Here is a 19,750-nt window from a genome sequence, read left to right on the forward strand (position 1 = left end):
TTATAAGTATCCAGTGTTTTTCTGCTATGCTTATTGTCTAGAATTAGTTCTTGAAGAGTAAGCTTTACATTAGTCTGTTATGAACATCCTGATGTAAAACTTGGAAACGTACTGTTTTTTAAAGTGCTTTTGGGTTCAAGAAATGCTACCTCTTCTCTTCTGGTTGTGATGGCCACAATAATACCAGTTAATGATTTTCAGAGGGCTTCCATCCTGAGCTGAGTTGGAAAGCTCAGATTATGATTTATAAGTAGTCAGGAGCCTCTTCGGATTCCAGGAAGTAAGACTTTCTATACAGCTTTCAGAGCTGGGAAGGAAATTTGTGAGGTGGCACATAGGGCTGCCACTGGGTATCAGGAGGTCCCGTCTATGAGGCATAAAGGAGGCTGCAGAGCCAGGTTCATGCCATTGGCACTTCATGGTAGAGCAGGCGTGTGGCAAGGATGACCAAGGGAAAAGATGCTGAAATATTTACCTTTTGTTGGGAGCTCTGAAGAACTCCGTTTTGTTTATTCTCAGTATCTCCATTCCATAGAGTGAGCGGTGGACCCTGTGATCCTCATACCTTTTCCCCCATTGGCAAGCAATATACTTTATTGGTTATTATGCTAGCCATTGGTATAAACCTAAGCAAAAATCAACTTTCGTACAGGGCTTCTGAACAGGATGATTATTTTGTCCTTAAACACAGTATAATATAAAGGCAAATTTCCCATCCCATTTTCTCCTTCCTCTTTTCTGACTCTCATAATATAGGAGTACTCTTCCTCTAGAAACAGCGTGCTGTCTGGGGACTCAACATCTTTCAGCATCCTTGCTCATTAATGAAAGCAAGCAGACACATCAGTGAACTACCCCCACTACATGCAGACATCAATAGAAAGGATTAAAAGGGAACTCTATTGCAGGTCCTCTTATGAGCTGGGGAAGGCACATTTCCTTGAAGACAGCTGAGGTCAGAGTGCTGCTACCTTCACAGGCATCTACCTCAGAGGAGCTCCTGGGCTTCTGGGGAGATTAGAAGTGATGTCCAAGACCTGGCTCCATTCAATGGGGCCCCAGGTGGCAGCCAGGACACAGATGGATGATGCTAGACCGTTTGAAAAAACGGTCCCATGAAAATGAAGGCCAGTAGCAGAGCATTTATGACTTCTGGGCAGATATTCTTCAACTTAGGCTGGAGATAGGGACATTTGGGTGCTCTCAACTTCCAACAATAACTTTCTTAAAAATTTTCATAGAAAGATCATAGGCGAGACTATGGGAAGCACTCTGGGATTTTTTTTCCCTCTTGGAATCCCTTCTGGAATGTTGTATTTTAGATGATACCGACTTCTAAAATTCTTTGCTACTTCAGATATTCATCTAGGAACCTAACTGACTGAATCCCAGGATGGATCTGTTTGGCCTAAATGTTTTTGTATAGCCAGTAATGCCACGGGGTAATTCCAGTGTTCTGAAACACTGCAGATTCTGACAAGAGAGCACCCTAGAGAAAGTGCATTGCATAGCTCCTAGAACTTGCCAGGATATTGGAGGAAGAGCTAAATTCTAGCGTGGAATTTCTCATCTTGCAAAGAATGAAGCTTTGGCTACGTGACCAAGAGAAAGTAATTGCAACATTGCATTAAAAATATGATGTTGTTGAAATGCTATCCTTTAGAGAAATGTTAATTCCGAAACCAACCTTACTCTGCTGTAGGGTTATTGCAACTCCTATTGCGACAATAGGAGGAAATCCCATTCCTGTGGACAGTTCCTCTTGGGAAAGTTTCATACTGTAGATATAGTTCCCCAATGTGGCCAAGGAGAATGTTCATTTTTACTGGCTCAAAAATTTATTTTAACTTTAGATATTTTCATGCATTCCTTTATAGAAAAAAATTACTAATCTATTATGGAATATTTAAACAAACCAAAAAAGGTGAACTTGACTTCTAAAATGTTTTGTCCCCATGAATCTTTTATCAACTACCGCCCCTTAACACATCCTTTTTTCATTGTTTGCTCTGATTACAGACTTGGAAATGGATAGTGGGTCCCATGTTCCTATATCTCTGTGAGAGGTTGGTACGGTTTTGGCGATCTCAACAGAAGGTGGTCATCACCAAGGTATTGGCTGGGTTAGGAATTACTAATACTATCTAACTATATCATGGACAAGTCTATCCAAGTTCTCTATATCATTGTCAGATCTCACTTTTACTCAGTTTCTTTTGATTAAACTTAGGGCAGAGAGATGACCTACAGTTTGTTTCAATGTACCTAGCTTGATAATCAAATGATTGGGCCTTTTAATTGGGGAAACTAGAAGTTAACATTTTCTGTTGAAAAGTGAACCCAAATGTTTTGTGTAAATGAATCCCTGTGTGTGTGTGTGTGTGTGTGTGTAGAGGGGAGGAGCATAGAGAGATGATGTGATTAGTTAAGAGTAAAGAAGCAAAAGAGGTGAGTTCAAAAGGTCATGCACTGAGCCTTAAAATATTCAGATGCCAAAAGAACCAGGGAACCAAGGGCAGGTCTCTGTGCTTTGTATGCAGTCACAGAGTATCAGAGTTAATGTACTCAAAGTCTCAAGTGAGCTAATAACTAAACTGCATTTAGAATTGAGTCCGCTAACCTCAAGTATATAGTGGTTTTTCCCCACACGTCTATGCTGCTTCTTATCATTAAATAAATAAATATCCAACTAAATAAATAGAAACGGAATCGCCTTATTATAGTTTCAGGAAACATCAGACAGGACTGTTTTTATCAAATAAAATTTAATTCAGTTCAGTTCAGAAAGTATTTACCAAAAGCTTACCATGGGTTGCTTTCGCAAAACACACAAAATCTTCCACTCCACCACCCTAGCTCTTCTTTCTTGGCCTCTATGGAAGGTCATAGTAAAGTTAGTCCAGCTGGCATTGGAAACCTTGAAATATAGGAAGCCACAACAGTTCTCCTTTTATGATATTTGTATTGTACTCTGAGAAAAAGCCCACAGATCAGCAAAAAGAGCCACCACAAAATTTCCCTTACTAGACTAGAACGAACTAACCAGACAAGTATTTCCCCTAAGCCTATTTCTAAGGCAAACTTGTTTGCCTGTGAAGAAAATAGGTATTCATTTTCTTCTCATGTAAACACACATAAGAAACAAGGTACTATCCAAAAGTATTCTGGTGACAACGCTGTCCACTAGTGCATTTTATTCCCTTCTATCCCAATGTTCCCTGTGGTAGCAAAATTGCAACATGGTGGAACTCATTCTCACCACACAAAATTGCAACATGAGCAACATAATTTTCAAACTCATTTTTGTCCATTTTTATTTTCTGTTTCAAAATGAAGCTCTACACCTCCTTATTTCAGTGATGAAGGGAAGTTGTTACAGCCTTGTCATATAAGTTATATCTGAATCACAAGTTGTGGAAATGCTTGGCAGTTTTTCTTAAAAGGATTTCCTATTGTCCTACTCCTCCTCACCGGTGAAAAGAAAAGCTCGTCTATATCAGTCAACATTAGGAAGCTGCTATTTTGTTTCTATTAATTTTTCTTTCCTTTGATGTCCCTTGGTTTGTTTTCAGTTGCACATATAAAGTCCCTCTAGGATCTCAGGAATTTCAGTTGCACATATAAAGTCCCTCTAGGATCTCAGGAATCATCAAAGAAACATATTACTTTGCATATTATAATGAAATCATTTTGTTAAGCTATTTACCAACTTACCAGTTGATGGACATTTGCACTGCTTCCAATTTTTTTGCTATTGTAAACAAAGCTGTTTTGAACATTCAGGTACATGGAGAAGGAGGATGGCAACAGGTGGGTGGGGCCTGGCTTTGGGAGAGATGGATGGTGTATTCCCCAGGGAGGGAGAAATGTAAAAACAATGCATGGAATCAGGCAAGTTCAAGGTGGGACTTGGGACAAAGACCAGCACCTTAGGCTTGGTTTGGCCGATGTTGCTATATTACTAGCCAATGGGGTCTCCTTCTGCTTCTGTCCGGCTGCTAAGGCTCTTGATCATCCCTTGGGGAGATAGGAAGGCTGAGTAGGAAACCATCTCTTCTTCCTGTTTCTAACAACTGCCTTGTCTTCTTAGAGAAAAAAAAAATCACATTAAGCTGGTGTCTTAGGTTGGATTCCCTGGCAAAGACTCTGAGACAGAGAACTGCATGCAGAAGTCTTATCAGGGCATGTTCTCAGGAGATGAACCTGTAAAAGAAAAGAAAGGCAGGATTGGGGGAAGGAAATTGCTGGCCCGAAGTGGTTGCAACTGCAGCCTCAGCTGATCCTACAGGAAGTGCGATGGCCCCTGGGAGTTGTCCCAAAGTGAGGACAAGGACAAGGTCTTTGGATCCCTGCCTCAGCTCATTGTTGGCCGTGGGCTACAGCCGAGGGCAGTTGCCAGTGAGAGGCAGGTTTGCTGGAAGAACTGCTGTATTGGCCCTGAAGAAGGGACCTGGGTGGGGCATCTTAGCTCAGCCTTGCGGATACTGAAAAGGCAAGTACTGGGAGAAAGGTTCATTTCCAGAGACACATTTTGTTCCATAGGTGGTCACTCACCCTTTCAAAACCATCGAGCTACAGATGAAGAAAAAGGGATTCAAGATGGAGGTGGGCCAATACATTTTCGTCAAGTGCCCTGTGGTGTCCAGGCTGGAGTGGCACCCTTTCACCCTGACCTCTGCCCCCGAGGAAGACTTCTTTAGCATCCACATCCGCATCGTGGGGGACTGGACAGAGGGACTGTTCAAAGCTTGTGGCTGTGATAAGCAGGAATTTCAAGATGCCTGGAAACTACCGAAGTGAGTACAAAGCGCCTATTACAAAGGTGCATGAGTTCAGGAAAAATGTCACTCTACTAGCTCCGAAGTCTGACAAAACATACAGATTCTACAAATATAGGGAGCTATCCCGGTGTTCCCCATTTTATACCTGTGCTGTGTTTATGCATATAGGTATACATCTTATATGAAATATGAAATGTTTGAATCAAATATTAATCATGGATATTCCCCAGTGCCTATAAATTTGTAAGGGTCAAGGCCAAGGTATATTAACTTGCAATCAAAGCTATACTTAGGGCTTCCCTGGTGGCGCAGTGGTTGAGAGTCCGCCTGCCGATGCAGGGGACACGGGTTCGTGCCCCGGTCCGGGAAGATCCCACATGCCGCGGAGCGGCTGGGCCCGTGAGCCATGGCCGTTGAGCCTGCGCGTCCGGAGCCTGTGCTCTGCAACGGGAGAGGCCACAACAGTGAGAGGCCCACGTACCGCAAAAAAAAAAAAAAAAAAAAAAGCTATACTTAAAATTTCATTGGTGTGCGTTATTTGAGGGTAAATGCCAGATGTTACTCAGTGGATGCTGAAGAAAAGTATGTCAAATAACTCAATGAATAGACCAACATAAAGTAGAGATATTAAATTTATAAGATATTATGACATGGAAAATTCTCACTTTAATGTGCAGTGTAAGCAGGAATTTCAAGTGTGGGCTCACCTGGCAAGAGACACAGACATTTGTCTGTGTGTGTGTGTGTGTGTGTGTGCGTGCGTGCGTGAACGTGCGCATGTGTAGTGGGTGAACGGGGGTGGGGACATGAAAAAAATACCCCTGAGAGTTACCAAATGTTTTCAGTTAGCTAAAAATTCCCCGTCTTACTTCCAACCCCGATGTTCGCACTGAGTTGGTTACTTGAAAGCTATCTCACAGAACAAAGTGTCACATCAACACATTGTCCCAGTTTGAAGTGACATGTTGCACACCTGCAGTGATAATGTGTGCCCCATCCTCCTCTGAAGAGCAAGGTATCCGTGTAACTCTCTCCCCTCATGCTTCCCTCCAGGATAGCTGTTGACGGGCCCTTCGGCACTGCCAGTGAAGATGTGTTCAGCTACGAGGTGGTGATGCTAGTGGGAGCAGGGATTGGGGTCACGCCCTTTGCATCCATTCTCAAGTCGATCTGGTACAAGTATTGCAATAAAGCCCCCAATCTGAGGCTCAAAAAGGTAGGTTCTTTTCTTTTTCAGAGGGCTTGGAGCATTCATCACAGTCTGCCAAGTGAAGCCTCAAAGAACCTTCAGGGCAGAGGCTGGCAGAGACTGGGGGAAGTGAAGACAAGTTCTAGGTAGTTTCAGAGAGGCAGGCTTTGCAACAAAAGGGCTATTTGATAAGTCAAAGGTGCTTCTGGGAATTCCCTGGTGGCCCCGTGGTTAGGACTCGGTGCTTTCACTGCCAAGGGTGCCGGTTTGATCCCTGGTTGGGGAACTAAGATCCCGCAAGCCATGCGTGGCACAGCCAAAAAAATAAACAAACAAACAAATAAATAAATGTGGTTCTCTATAAGCAAGCCTATTATTGAAAGTACAAATATACTGTATTTGTATAGCATTACTGGAAATTCAGAAGAGAGTTGGGAACAGAAAGTATTCACAACCCCAATCCAATAGTTACACTTTTTGTAAATTCTCTTCCAACATGTTTACATATTTTTAGAAAGCTGTATATATTGAGTATGTACAATTACATGTCCTGCTCTTTTTAAAACATATAGTATTTTTCAGTGTTGTCACAAGCTTGCTGATAATCATTTTTGATGATTCTTTCATGTTCCATTGAGAGGATAGAATAATTTTTCTATCATCTTATGTTAGATATTGACACGGATTCCATTTCCAGCCCCCAGCACATTTATTTGCAGGGGGAGGGCAGGAGACATGTCCTTTCGTGACACTTTTACTTTTTTACTTTCTTATGGCTGTCTCCTCAGAATAAAGTCCTGGGGGATTTTTTGGTTACATGTAAGTTTGGTATCATTGCCCAATAAAGGACATCTTTAATAAAGCTTGAGTCATTCTCATAGCTGTAGAGATAACCTTTAATAGGCACGTTGAGCTTACCTTGACTTTTCATTCTCCCCTTCCCCTCTTTTCGATGTGGAGGAGGTGTGGGTAGAACTACTTTTTCCCCTACGAACTCAGGGAAGTCTGGCAGTAGCGGGTAGGGAAGTAGCGCGGTGGCAGCCATGGCTCGTCTAGATCCTATTGGTCTTTCTGAGGGGAGGGTCAAAGGAAGCCGGTGAGGGCTTCCCTGGTGGCGCAGTGGTTGAGAGTCCGCCTGCCGATGCAGGGGACGCAGGTTTGTGCCCCGGCCCGGGAGGATCCCGCATGCCGCGGAGCAGCTGGGCCCGTGAGCCATGGCCGCTGAGCCTGCGCGTCCGGAGCCTGTGCTCCGCAACGGGAGAGGCCACGACAGTGAGAGGCCCGCGTACCGCAAAAAAAAAAAAAAAAAAAAAAAAAAGGAAGCCGGTGTTCCTAGGAGGGCAAGAGAAGACCCAGGGGGAAAGTGGTGGGCTAATGTTTTCTTCTTAAGCTACGGATTTCTGAGAACAAGCTATTTATTTACTGCCCTGCCGTGTGAAGGCCAGAGCAGGTTCATGTGAGCTAGTTTGTCAAACATCTAGAGCTTTCTGAAAACCCATGTTTCCAGGCATTCTGAGCAGCAGGGAAAAGTGGAGGTGGGGAGGGTAGAAATCCATATTTCAATGCTGATAGGTCCCTATTTAAATATAATCTGCTTGACTCACAGATATAGAGAAAGAACTGGTGGTTACCCGTGGGGAGAGGAAAGTGGGAAGGGGCAAGACAGGGGTAGGGGATTAAGAGGTACAAACGACCATGTGTAAAATAAATAAGCTACGAGGACATAATGTACAACATGGGGAATATAGCCAATATTTTATAATAACTATAAATGGAGTATAACCTTTAAAATTGTGAATCACTCTATTATACACCTGTAACTTATATGATATTATACATCAACTATCCTTCAAAAAAAGATAAAAATAAAAAAAGAAACATAATCTGCTTCACGGTCTGTCCCCCTCTCAGATCTACTTCTACTGGCTGTGCCGGGACACACATGCCTTTGAGTGGTTTGCAGACCTGCTGCAGCTGCTGGAGACCCAGATGCAGGAGAAGGACAACGCCGACTTCCTCAGCTACAACATCTACCTCACTGGCTGGGATGAGTCTCAGGTGAGGAAAAGATCCCCAATCTCAGGTCCCTCCCACAGTGCCCAGGGCTTACCGACTTCCCCTTGGTTATTGGAATGTCTTGTGTACTGTTTTTTGTTTTTTGTTTTTTTTTTGTTTTTTTTTTCTGCAGTACGCGGGCCTCTCACTATTGTGGCCTCTCCCGTTGCGGAGCACAGGCTCCGGACGCTCAGGCTCAGCAGCCATGGCTCACAGGCCCAGCCGCTCCGCGGCATGTGGGATCCTCCCGGACCGGGGCACGAACCCGTGTCCCCTGCATCGGCAGGCAGACTCCCAACCACTGCGCCACCAGGGAAGCCCTTGTGTACTGTTTTTAAGAACAGTCGATGGGTTCAGGTGATCCAGCACATTCACTCTGACTCAGTATCCCCATTTGTTCAGACAGTTGATATTAGATTCAAAGTTGGTATCTGTGGGACGGGTCAAAGCTAGGGAGCCTACAAGGGAATCAAAGCCATGACTTTGACCTTGTTACAGCAATGCCTCCACCAGGGGTATCGAACCACGTGGACAAGATGATCTACGGGGTTATGGGAAGAAAATAGAGAAAAGATCAGCTCTCTCTCGTTCTCTCTCTCTCTCTCTCTGTGTCTGTATTTATATATACACATGCATATACATATATATGTATACACATGCATATATATGTGTATATATTCCTTTAATTTATGTTTATGCATGTTTTATACTATACATAATACATTTAATAAGGAGTCATAATAGCTGGCAATAGTTATTAAGCATATGCTTGTGCCAAGTATTGTTCTTAGTGTTTACATAGATTGTCTAATTAAATCCTCACAACAACCTTATGAAGTAGCTATTATTCTTTTCCAGATTTTACAGATGGGGAAGCCAAGGCCCAGAACGGGTTAGGTCATTTGTCCAAGGGCATCCAAGTAATAAATGTTCTAGAACCTGCACTCTTAGTACTCCCAGTAGTTCATGATTATCATTTGTAAATAAATCAATATATATCTAATGAAGGTGATATATATATATATATATATATATATATATATATATATATATGCAGGGTGTGTGTGTATGTGTATATGTATATATGTGTGTGTAGTATGTGTATATGTATATATGTATATGTATATATGCTTTCTCCCTCCTGAGACATTTAGCAATGGAAATGTGAATTTTCGATTGAGAAGACAATTACCGTTAATTACAATTATTGATAAGATAATCACAATTCACAAGACAGCCCCCCACAACAAAGAATTATCTGGCCCCAAATGTCCAAAGTGATGAGACTGAGAAGCTCAGAAACAAGTTAATGATTCCTAGGGGGTAACATCTTTCTAAATAAGCAAACATGAATGACTTGGCCTGGAAGCAGCATGACTGTCCCCGAGTGAGGGGGTAAGGCAAGGGTCTCTGCCCACTCCTGGCCACTGCCTCAGATGGCCACCCCCACACAATGGATCCTCACCCAAGACAGTTTTCACAGGCACCTGGTCCCTGTGAAAACCGACTTCTTCTCATTTAGGTTTTGGCATATCGCTTATCATAGGTTCTCCAAGTCTTAGGAAAGGCTTGTTGCAGACGTAGGTCCAGGGACACATGACCATGAAAATTACTGCTCCAGAAAAAGTGCTTTTAAGATGCCACTTCTGCAATTTAAAAACGAAACAACAACAACAACAAAATTTGATAAAAATGAAACCCAGGGGAAAAAATGTATAATATATAAATTGCTTTGCAGTTTTGTTTTTTTCAAAAGCCAGACACAGTTTTTTAAGTGGGAAATCTCTTTGCATTGAAAAATAGTTATTTTGCTTTGCAAAACTTTGTCCCTACAGGATTAGCAAACCAGGGTAACTACCCTTCTTAACCTCTTCCATCCCCATCATCCATTCCCTGTCCAGTGAATTTAAAATCTGATTTGATTGTTAAATAAATGTAATTAGCAATTTTTTGTTTGAAAAAATACCTGTTGTTCAAACTGAGGCCCCCTAGAATGGTCACAGGAAACAACACATGACTCTGCACACACACATACAGAGAGCAGCTTTAGGCTTGGTTTGATGTCTCATTACATTACCAAAATATGAGTACATTTTAGTCTATGGTTGTCTTAATTCTTAGTGATTCCCCCAAAGGAGCGGGAGTATATTAGGGTGAGAAGAGACTGTCAGACGTACTGCAGAGAGAAAAACAGTGAGATAGAGAATTTAAATCCTACCCACACTTCAAAATCTGGCTCAAATGCAGCCACCCTGAAACCTTCCCATATCCTCCCACCCGTGCTCCCTTCTTTGTCCTCATGGAGATGTTTGTGCCTCCTCTGTGGTCTCCCTTTCTAGACTGTAAATTGCTTGAGAACTGGTTTGTTCAGTGTTGACCTTCTAGCTTCCAGCATGGTGCCTTGCCCCAAATACATACAGTTAGAACGGTAATTAGAGCTTGGTTTGTGAGATATGTAAGTATATCTGTGTGTATTTATACAGAGTGCCTCTTTTGTCTGAATTCATGTCCTTTCCTGCAGGCCAATCACTTTGCTGTGCACCATGACGAGGAGAAAGATGTGATCACGGGCCTGAAACAAAAGACCTTGTATGGACGGCCCAACTGGGATAATGAGTTCAAGACCATTGGGAGTCAACACGCCAAGTAAGGAGTTCCCCCGCCAAGGTGTTCTTTTTTTTTTTTAAACATCTTTATTGGAGTATAATTGCTTTACAATGGTGTGTTAGTTTCTGCTTTATAACAAAGTGAATCAGTGATACATATACATATGTTCCCATATCTCTTCCCTCTTGCCAAGGTGTTCTTGAGGCTCATGGTCTACATAAAGCAACAGCTTCCAAACATGGCTAGATTTATGTATTCCAGAAACTAAAATACCTAGATTACCATATTCACACCCATAAAGTGTTCTAGATATCCCTGACTTTAAGAGGAAGTCTTTAAATCACACCAAACAAAGATTCCCAGGCCCCACCTCAGACTTTCTGAACCCTGTTCCCCCCAAATAGGCCCATAACTCAGTTCTTTTCTTTCACCTCCTAAATTTCAGTCATGTATCTACTTCTGTTAATTCTCTATGATTTATATTTATTACTAAGGAAACACTGTCCCCACTTTCATTTATAGTTTTTGGGTCCAAGATCATAAGTTGACAGATATTCCAGGTCCTTCCTGCCCTCACTAAAGCTTTGGTCATCATGAAACTAAATGTTCTATAACATAAAAGACAGCTCCCCACAACAAAGAATTCCCTGACCTAAAACGTGAGTAGTGCTGAGGTTGAGAAACTGTTTTTTTTTTGTTTTTTTGTTTTTTTAAATTAATTTATTTATTTATTTATTTATGGCTGTGTTGGGTCTTCATTTCTGCGCGAGGGCCCTCTCCAGTTGCGGCAAGTGGGGGCTACTCCTCATCGCGGTGCGCGGGCCCCTCACTATCAAATCCTCTCTTGTTGCGGAGCACAGGCTCCAGACACGCAGGCTCAGTAATTGTGGCTCACGGGGCCAGCTGCTCCGCGGCATGTGGGATCCCCCCAGACCAGGGCTCGAACCCGTGTCCCCTGCACTGGCAGGCAGACTCTCAACCACTGCGCCACCAGGGAAGCCCGAGAAACTGTTTTAGGTCAGTTTTCATTGTGCTACTATTCCTTGGTATTTCTAAGTTTTTCCTGCCTACTGTACTGGCTGTTCTTGAAACTCTTTATCAGTCATTTACACTTTAGAGTGAATGAGGCTTGGTTGGTTTCTTGAATAGGTTGATTGGTAAAGGAAAGTAGCTTAAGAAAGAGACAGGATGCAAAGGAAGCACTACAGTTCTTACTTGTCTCGCAAGCTTATCCTCTTCCGTTCTCTAGATTTTCAGATTCTCCCTTTTCTTCTTTAAAGTCGCAAACATTTCTCAGAACATCTCCAGGCAACCTTTATTTGCCTTAGTTTACTAGGACTTCTAACGGTGAAGCTGAAGAGGAGAAGTGCTACTTACCTGTCTCTTGGCTTCAGGCTCCATTTCCACTCTTCCATGCCCTCCTGTGTATCGTGGCGGGCTAGAAGTCTGAAAACTGCATTTCTAAAATCTAGAACACATGACAAACTCAAGAACTCACCATAAATACACTCTTTTCGCCATTGCTTCTTACACTTTAATGAACATGTAAATCACTTGGGGAAGCTTTTTGAAACGCTGATTTAGTACATGTGGGGTAGGGCCAAAGAATCTACATTCTTGGTTTTGAATAGATTTTTGAGTTTTACTGAAATCTTACGGGAACAAGAAATTGGAAATACAATCACATCAAAGTACAAATTGTCACGGCTTTGACATTTAAGCCAAACCAATTTTGTAGGGCAGATTTCAAAAAGGTGTGAAGTTATAACAATTTTAAAACACAGTTGACCTACTTTAAGAATCTGCATTCTTAAAAAGCTGACACCGAGGCTACTGGTCTGGAACCAGAGCTAGAGGAGCAAGGCTTTAGAGTCTAAAATGTTGAGGGATGAAGCCACACGAAGCTGTTGGCAGAGGTGGTGTTCCTGAAGCGGGTTTGTCCTTGATTTTAAGATGCTGGGGTGTTTGGGGACACAGAGCCCTGAAGGGCAGTGGCCCACAGGCTCACAAACTCACCCTCATTTTCTCTGTAGTAGAAGTTTCCGCAAACCCTGCTTGCATGTCATTTTTTCAGAGAAGTCAGCTGCCTTTTGAAGTAGCCAGCTGCCCGCCCCTCCCAGCCCCGCAAACAGGGCCGAGCCACACTCTCTCATGGTGACCTGAACTCTGTCATTTGCGAAAGGACAAAGGAACAGAGGGGACTCTGCTCTGAGGCCTGAAATCAATAAGAAATGCCCCCATGTGCTTTGTAATTGAGCCCATCTCAAAGCCTGAAACTGTCTTTTTTCTTTCTTTCCCAAAAGTACCAGAATAGGAGTTTTCCTCTGTGGACCGGAAGCCTTGGCTGAAACCCTCAATAAACAGTGCATCTCCAACTCCGACTCTGGCCCCAGGGGAGTGCATTTCATTTTCAATAAGGAAAATTTCTAACTGGTCTCTTCCATGAGGAAATAAATGTGGGTTGTACCGCCAAATGCCCCAACAATGCTAGTTGATAATATAAGTTCCCTCCTTTAAAGAAAAAGAGAGAAAGAGAAACTATAATGTGATGATTTGCCCTGAAAGGAATGTCAAAGATTGTTTAACAGTCATAAATTTGCATTTGTATGGGGCTTTATGGTTTTCAGAGCAATTATCTACACATTTTTTCATTTTGTTTCCTCACAGTAATTCCAGAGAAAGGTAGGGCAAGGATTCTCAGACTCAGGTCTCAGGATTTAAAAATGGGGGCTCAAAATGGTGAAGTAGCTTCCCTAAGATTAAAGCTGAGACTGGCTCTGGACCATCTGACTCTAGGTTTGGTGATCTTTCAGCAATACCAGGCTGCCTGGAAATAGGTTTGTATACTCCCCAAAAGAAGAAGCAAACCAGGGAGTAACTATTCATATTCGCTTTTGTGTCATCTTTGTTATCATTATTGTCCTATCAAAGGAAATTTTCTAAATAAGAGATAATATATGCTGAGAGTGATTCATCACTTAATGATGACAGTACACTCCAGTTTACCAATGCAGCAGCCTAACTGGGTCAGAGATTCCTCCTACAAAAGAATATTAGACCGACTGGAATTAATGTATGCCCCAGCAGAGAGTGGATACTCAATGAAAGTTTGCTGAATGAATGAATGAATGAAAGGACATTTAAAACCATACAATGCCAGGGTAGAACTAATTGAAAGCTTTAAACGGAATTATCTGAGGAAATCACTTCTGAGACTTGTTGACCAAAGGAACCTGATTCTCTTGAAGGTAAAGAACAGGCTAAGGTTAGTAACCAATAGGTTGTCCTGTCCAAACATTTTTATTTGAAACATGCAGGAAAGGGAGATAGAGGCAGAGAATTGAACTCCTGTCCTAACTCTGGCCGGCTCCTTATGCTATGAAAAAAATGCAAACTGATTTATTGCCGGAAACGGTCTCCTCCAGCCAGCACTTGTGAATCTGAAATTAAGAATTGTGACAAATATGTATCTGATACGCCCATCTGCTTTAAATAGCATCCACACTTTGTTTTACTTAAATACACGTGCAAAAGAGATCTTACTGGTGTAACTAATGATTTATTGTTCTATCATCATGATCATGATGAAATTTACATCCCAGAAACTAAAATCCCTAGCTTACTGTGTAGGTATTGGATTCATACCCAGTAGAATGTTCTGGATATCTGTGAGTTTGAGAGTCTCTAAATCATTGTTAATGTGGCCAGAAAGGTTTTTTTTTCCCCCTCAGGACTGCTCCTACTTCTGGGAACTAAAAACAGCTTTATTTGTTATATCCTCTGGGGCCACAGATATTTAGAAGTATTCAACTTTGATAATGAGAAAGAAAGAGAAGGGAGCAGGGGGGAGGGGCAGAAGATGGGGTTAGGAGGAAAGGGGAGGGAAGGGGGAAGAGAATAGAAGGAGAGTGAGAGAAAGCGAAAAAAGGCAAAAGGGGAGGGTAGGTGAAGGGGGTCACTTTCTACCCCAGATTAAAGTCTTATACGTATTGAATGTAATTGCAGGAGCTACACACATATTCATTTTATTTTGATAACATATGGTATTGAATCTGAAATTCTGGCCATGAATTTGATGCTGAGTGGGCATATTCAGGGGACTGGGCTGAACTAGTAAGAACTCAGTTGTTCCTTTGGGTTCCCAGGATGCCCCGGCCACTGAGGGTCGGTCCTGACAAGTCAGGCTTGCTTTGAGAATGTCACCTCCCCACAATGTCCCAAGACTGTTTCTGCAAAGAGAAACTTAGGTCCAGCCTGTTCACACTGCACCCCAGGTATCAGTTCATTCATTCAACAAACTTTTATTGTGCTATTACTATGACTCAGGCTCTGTGTTGATAGCTTCAGTTCTTTACACCAAAGTGTGAGCCAGAGGGGGAACCAGAGTTATAAGGAGTCTGAGAATCTGGGCCCTCGCTCACCTGTGTGGCCTAAGTAAAACCAACTCCATTTGTTGCTCTGAAAATGTTTCTCCAGGGTTTTCTTTTTTTTTTTTTTTCTTTTTTTTTTTTGCGGTACGCGGGCCTCTCACTGTTGTGGCCTCTCCTGTTGTGGAGCACAGGCTCCAGATGCGCAGGCTCAGCGGCCATGGCTCACGGGCCTAGCCGCTCCGTGGCATGTGGGATCTTCCCGGACCGGGGCACGAACCCGTGTCCCCTGCATTGGCAGGCGGACTCTCAACCACTGCGCCACCAGGGAAGCCCCAGGGTTTTCTATTTTTGACACCAACAGAGTTACCAAAATAGAGAGATCTTCCCTGTGTTATCCTGGTTATGAGATGAAAAATGAGTGTAAAAGCTCTTGTCATTATGAGAGCTTCCTTCTCCATTCTTCTCCCCAGCCATCGGCTGCCTGCACAGCTTTTTTAGCATTTAGTATTTAGTAACAGATAGTGAGAAAATGATTAAGCATTGTTTTTAATCTCAAGGCTATGAAGGCTTTTCTTATTTCTTTTGCTCTTGCAGCACTGCATTTATGAAATTTAAATACTTGTAGATGTTGTGTGTGAATAGTTTACGGGGGGTGGGGGGACCCTGGGAGATAATTCTTGGGAAGAACTATCAAAACTGTGCTCAATTATTAAAATGAATGAGCTCTCTCTGCGTCTGTGTTATTGATCTTCATATTCAAGGGTGGATTCAGATGGCAAAGATTTTCTCTGCCCCAGTGGGATTGAGATTCTCTGTGTTTTTGTAGATACGTCAAACACTGCACAATTTCTGGATTGAGAAGGGAAAACTGAGTACTGAGTTCTGTACTAATGTCCTGGTGACCCTCACAGCACTGGTATAAGGGAATGGACAAGGGAGTTTCACCTGACATTGCAGACAGAATTTCAAAGGCAAAGAAGTCCTAGTGTAAGACCTCTTTTTTTCATTTCCACTCACCTTTTCGGTTCTAACTTTGCAATTAGCTGCCATCAAATCAGGTTGTGAGTATACATATATGTGCTCATGGTTCTGCACTGGTCATTGTTCTAAGTGAGTCAACCAGTTATGATCCCCCCCCCCCATGTAGGAAAGGGATAGAGGTGTGGGCATATGCTGCCACGGGGGGAAAGGTCATTAACTGAAATAAATGTCAATAATAGAAATAGCTAATGTTTAATAAACACCTACTATGCCAAACATTTTACATCCACTTCAGCTAATCCCTCAGGACACTGCAAGGTAGTCATTTTATCCCAATTTCGTTGATAAAAAAACAAACAAAAGAATTGAAGCTGAGAGAGGATAACTGATAGGCTCAAACTATCCCACAACTACTGGGTGACTGTGTCAAAATTAAGTCCATATCTTTCTAGCTAAAAAGCCCATGTTCTTTATACCACACTAACAGATTAGACAAGGTATAAGTAACCAAGGAGATTTTTAAAGCTATTGTGCTAGGTACAGATTCTGCACCAAGAATAGCTGGGTAACAGTGGTGGTATAAACCTCTGGTTTATGCCATCTAAGTATCTTGGTATCTTAGTTTAGAAACATTCGTTAACTGGATTCATGCTAATTTTTACTTTTATTTATTCTGATGTTTTTTCAGCTTTATTGAGGTATAGCTGACAAATAAAATTATAAGATATTTAAAGCATACAACATGATGATTCACCAAATAATGTTTTTCCAAAGAACAGCAACTTTCACTTATATAACCACAATGCAATGAACCAATCCAAGAAATTTAACACTGGTACAAAACTAGCATTTACTATATAGTCTACGTATAGGTGACATTGTATCCTTCATGCATTGTATTAGGAGGTAGGTATTGTCAGTTTGTCCTGTTATTAGTGGTATTAAGTTTCATCACCAGATTCTTCTGTTATAAACGTAAAGGTATTAATTTACTTTTGTAATTAGTAATTAACATTTGGGGACTATGTACTGACTGAATAAATATCATTTTCTCCAGTTGTCTTTCTCCCAGTCGTTCTAGCATACATTGATGAAATTACACTGAACCGATTTTTATAATGATGGTTACAAAATATCTGGATTCTTAAACCTCAGTAATCTGCCAATTTCTTTTTTCCCCCAGATTTATTGAGATACAATTGATACGTAACATTGTGTAAGCTTAAGATGTACAATGTGTTGATCCGATACATCTGTATATTGCAAAATGATTACCATGATAGAATTAGCTAACACTTCCATCCTGTCATATAATTACCATCGCTTTTTTGTGGTGAGAACATTTAAGACATACTCTTTGCATTATCCCACAGGTTTTGACATGTTGCACTTCCATTTTCATTTGTTTTGAGATATTTCTTGATTTATCTTTGATTTCTTCTTTGACCCATTGGTGTTCAGGAACATGTTGTTTAATTTCCACATATTTGTGAATTTTCCAGTTTCTTCCTGTTATTGATTTCTAGCTTCATACCATTGTGGTCAGAAAAGATACTTATGATTTCAATCTTCTTAAATTTACTAACACTTGTTTCTGACCTATCATTTAATCTATCCTAGAGAATGTTCTGTGTGTGCTTGAGAAGAATGTGTATTCTGTTGCTGTTAGATGGAAAGTTCTGTATATCTCTGTTGGTTCCATTGGTCTAAACTATGTTTCAGGTCCAACATTTCCTTGTTAATTTTCTGTCTGGATAACCTATCCATTGTTGAGAGTGGGGTATTGAAGTCCTCTACTATTATTGGATTGTTGTCTGTTTCTCCCTTCAGATCCGTTAGTATTTGCTTAATGCATTTAGGTGCTCCAATATTGGGTGCATATATATTTATGTTTATTATATCTTCTTGACTAATTGGCCACCTTATTATATAATGACCATCTTTGTCTCTTGTTACCATTTTTGCCTTAAAGTCTATGTTGTCTGGTATAAGTATAGCTACTCCTGCTCTCTTTTGTTTCCACTTACGTGGAATATCTTTTGCCATCCCTTCACTTTGAGCCTATGTGTGTCCTTAAAGCTGAAGTGAGCCTCTTGTAGGCAGCATATAGTTGGGTCTTGTTTTCTACCCATCCAGCTACTCTCTGCCTTTTGATTGGAGAATTCAATCTGTTAGCATTTAGAGTAATGATCGATTGGTAAGGACTTACTAGTGAGATCTTTTAAATTTTTTTCTGGCCATTTTGTAGTTCCATTTTTCTTTTATTCCTTTCTTGCTGTCTTCCTTTGTAAATTGAAGAATTCCTTAGTGGTATGCTTTACCTTTACCTTCCTTAGTGTTACCCTTCCTCTTTACCTTTTGTGTATGTACTGTATATTTTTGCTTTGTGGTTCCCATGAGGCTTACATAAAACATATATATAACAGTCTATCGTACACTGATAATTTCATTTTGATTACATACAAAAACTCAATCCTTCTACTACCCCCTTTTATATTTTTATGTCACCATTTACATCCTTTTATATTGTGTAACTATTGACGTTAACAAATTGTTGAAGCTATAGCCATTTTAATACTTTTGTCCTTCAACCTTTATATAGAGTTAAATAGTCAACACATCACCATATTACAGTATTAGGGTATTCTGAATCTAACCCTATGCTTACTTTTACCAGTGTGTTGTATATTTTCACATGTTTTCATGTTACTAATTAGCATCTTTTTGTTTCAGCTTGAAGAACTCTTTTCAGCATTTCTCGTAAGGCAGATTTAGTGGTGAGGAATTCCCTCAGCTTTTGTTTATTAGGGAAAGTTTTTATTTTGCCTTCAATTCTAAAAGGCAGCTTTGCTGGGTAAAGTATTCTTGACTGGCAGCTTCTTTCTTTCAGCATCTTGAATATATCATCCCATTCTCTCCTGGCCTGCAAGGTCTCTGCTGAGATATCCACTGATAGCCTTATAGAAGTTCCCTTGTACGAGAGATTTTTTTTTTTTCTTTTGCTGCTTTTAAAATTCTCTCTTTGGTTTTAGACAGTTTTGTTGTTCTTGTTGTTGTTTTGTTTTGTTTTACATCTCTTGGAGAAGATTGTTTTGGGTTGAAATTTTTAGGTGACCTATTAGTTTCACGAACTTGGATATCTAAATCCCTTCCCATGTTTGGGAAGCTCTCAGTCATTATTCTTTAAATAAGCTTTCTTCTCCTTTTCACCTCTCTTCTCCTTCTGGAACTCCAATGATGTATACATTATTTTTTTATGGTGCCCCATAATTCCCCTAGGCTTTCTTCATCCTTTGCCATTCTTTTTTCTTCTTGCTCATTGATTGGATAATTTCAATTGGTCTATCTTCTCACTCATTGATTCTCTCTTCTGTTTGCTAAAGTCTACTGTTGAAGCTCTCTACTGAACTCTTCAGTTCAGTTATTGTATTCTTCAGCTCCAAAATTTCTGTTTGGTTCTTTTTAATTTTTTCTATCTTTTTTTGAACTTCTTATTTTGTTCTTGTATTGTTTCCTGATATCATTAAATTGTTTATCTGTGTTCTCTTGTAGCTCTCTGAGCATCTGTAGAATAATTATTTTGAATTCTTTATTGGGCAATTCCTGGATCTCCATTTCTCTGGGGCCAGTTACTGAAATTTTACTGTATTCCTTTGGTGGAGACATGTTTCCCTGATTCTTCATGATCCCTGTAGCCTTCAATAGATGTCAGCATATTTGAAGAAGCAGTCATTTCTTCCAGACTTGATGGACTGAGTTCTGTAAGG

At 41.0% G+C, this 19,750-nt stretch overlaps 1 protein-coding gene and 1 long non-coding RNA gene across 2 annotated transcripts in view; both read left to right on the forward strand.

Moving 5' to 3' along the window:
- Window positions 1-14,417, forward strand: part of CYBB (cytochrome b-245 beta chain) — a 34,730-nt gene extending 20,313 nt beyond the window's left edge. Inside the window, exons 8-13 of the mRNA XM_082609847.1 lie at window positions 2,020-2,112; window positions 4,543-4,796; window positions 5,835-5,997; window positions 7,882-8,028; window positions 10,547-10,671; window positions 12,936-14,417. Of these exons, the coding sequence (XP_082465973.1) occupies window positions 2,020-2,112; window positions 4,543-4,796; window positions 5,835-5,997; window positions 7,882-8,028; window positions 10,547-10,671; window positions 12,936-13,062 (909 nt within the window). The 3' untranslated portion in view covers window positions 13,063-14,417. The remainder of the gene's footprint in view (window positions 1-2,019; window positions 2,113-4,542; window positions 4,797-5,834; window positions 5,998-7,881; window positions 8,029-10,546; window positions 10,672-12,935) is intronic.
- A 131-nt stretch (window positions 14,418-14,548) lies between these two features.
- Window positions 14,549-19,750, forward strand: LOC309796875. The gene is made up of 3 exons (XR_014292515.1): window positions 14,549-14,906; window positions 15,829-15,989; window positions 19,726-19,750. It is a non-coding gene; the product is annotated as an uncharacterized lncRNA (long non-coding RNA).

The sequence above is a fragment of the Mesoplodon mirus genome (genome assembly GCF_964341445.2).
Source record: "Mesoplodon mirus genome assembly, chromosome: X".
Lineage (NCBI taxonomy): Eukaryota > Metazoa > Chordata > Mammalia > Artiodactyla > Ziphiidae > Mesoplodon > Mesoplodon mirus.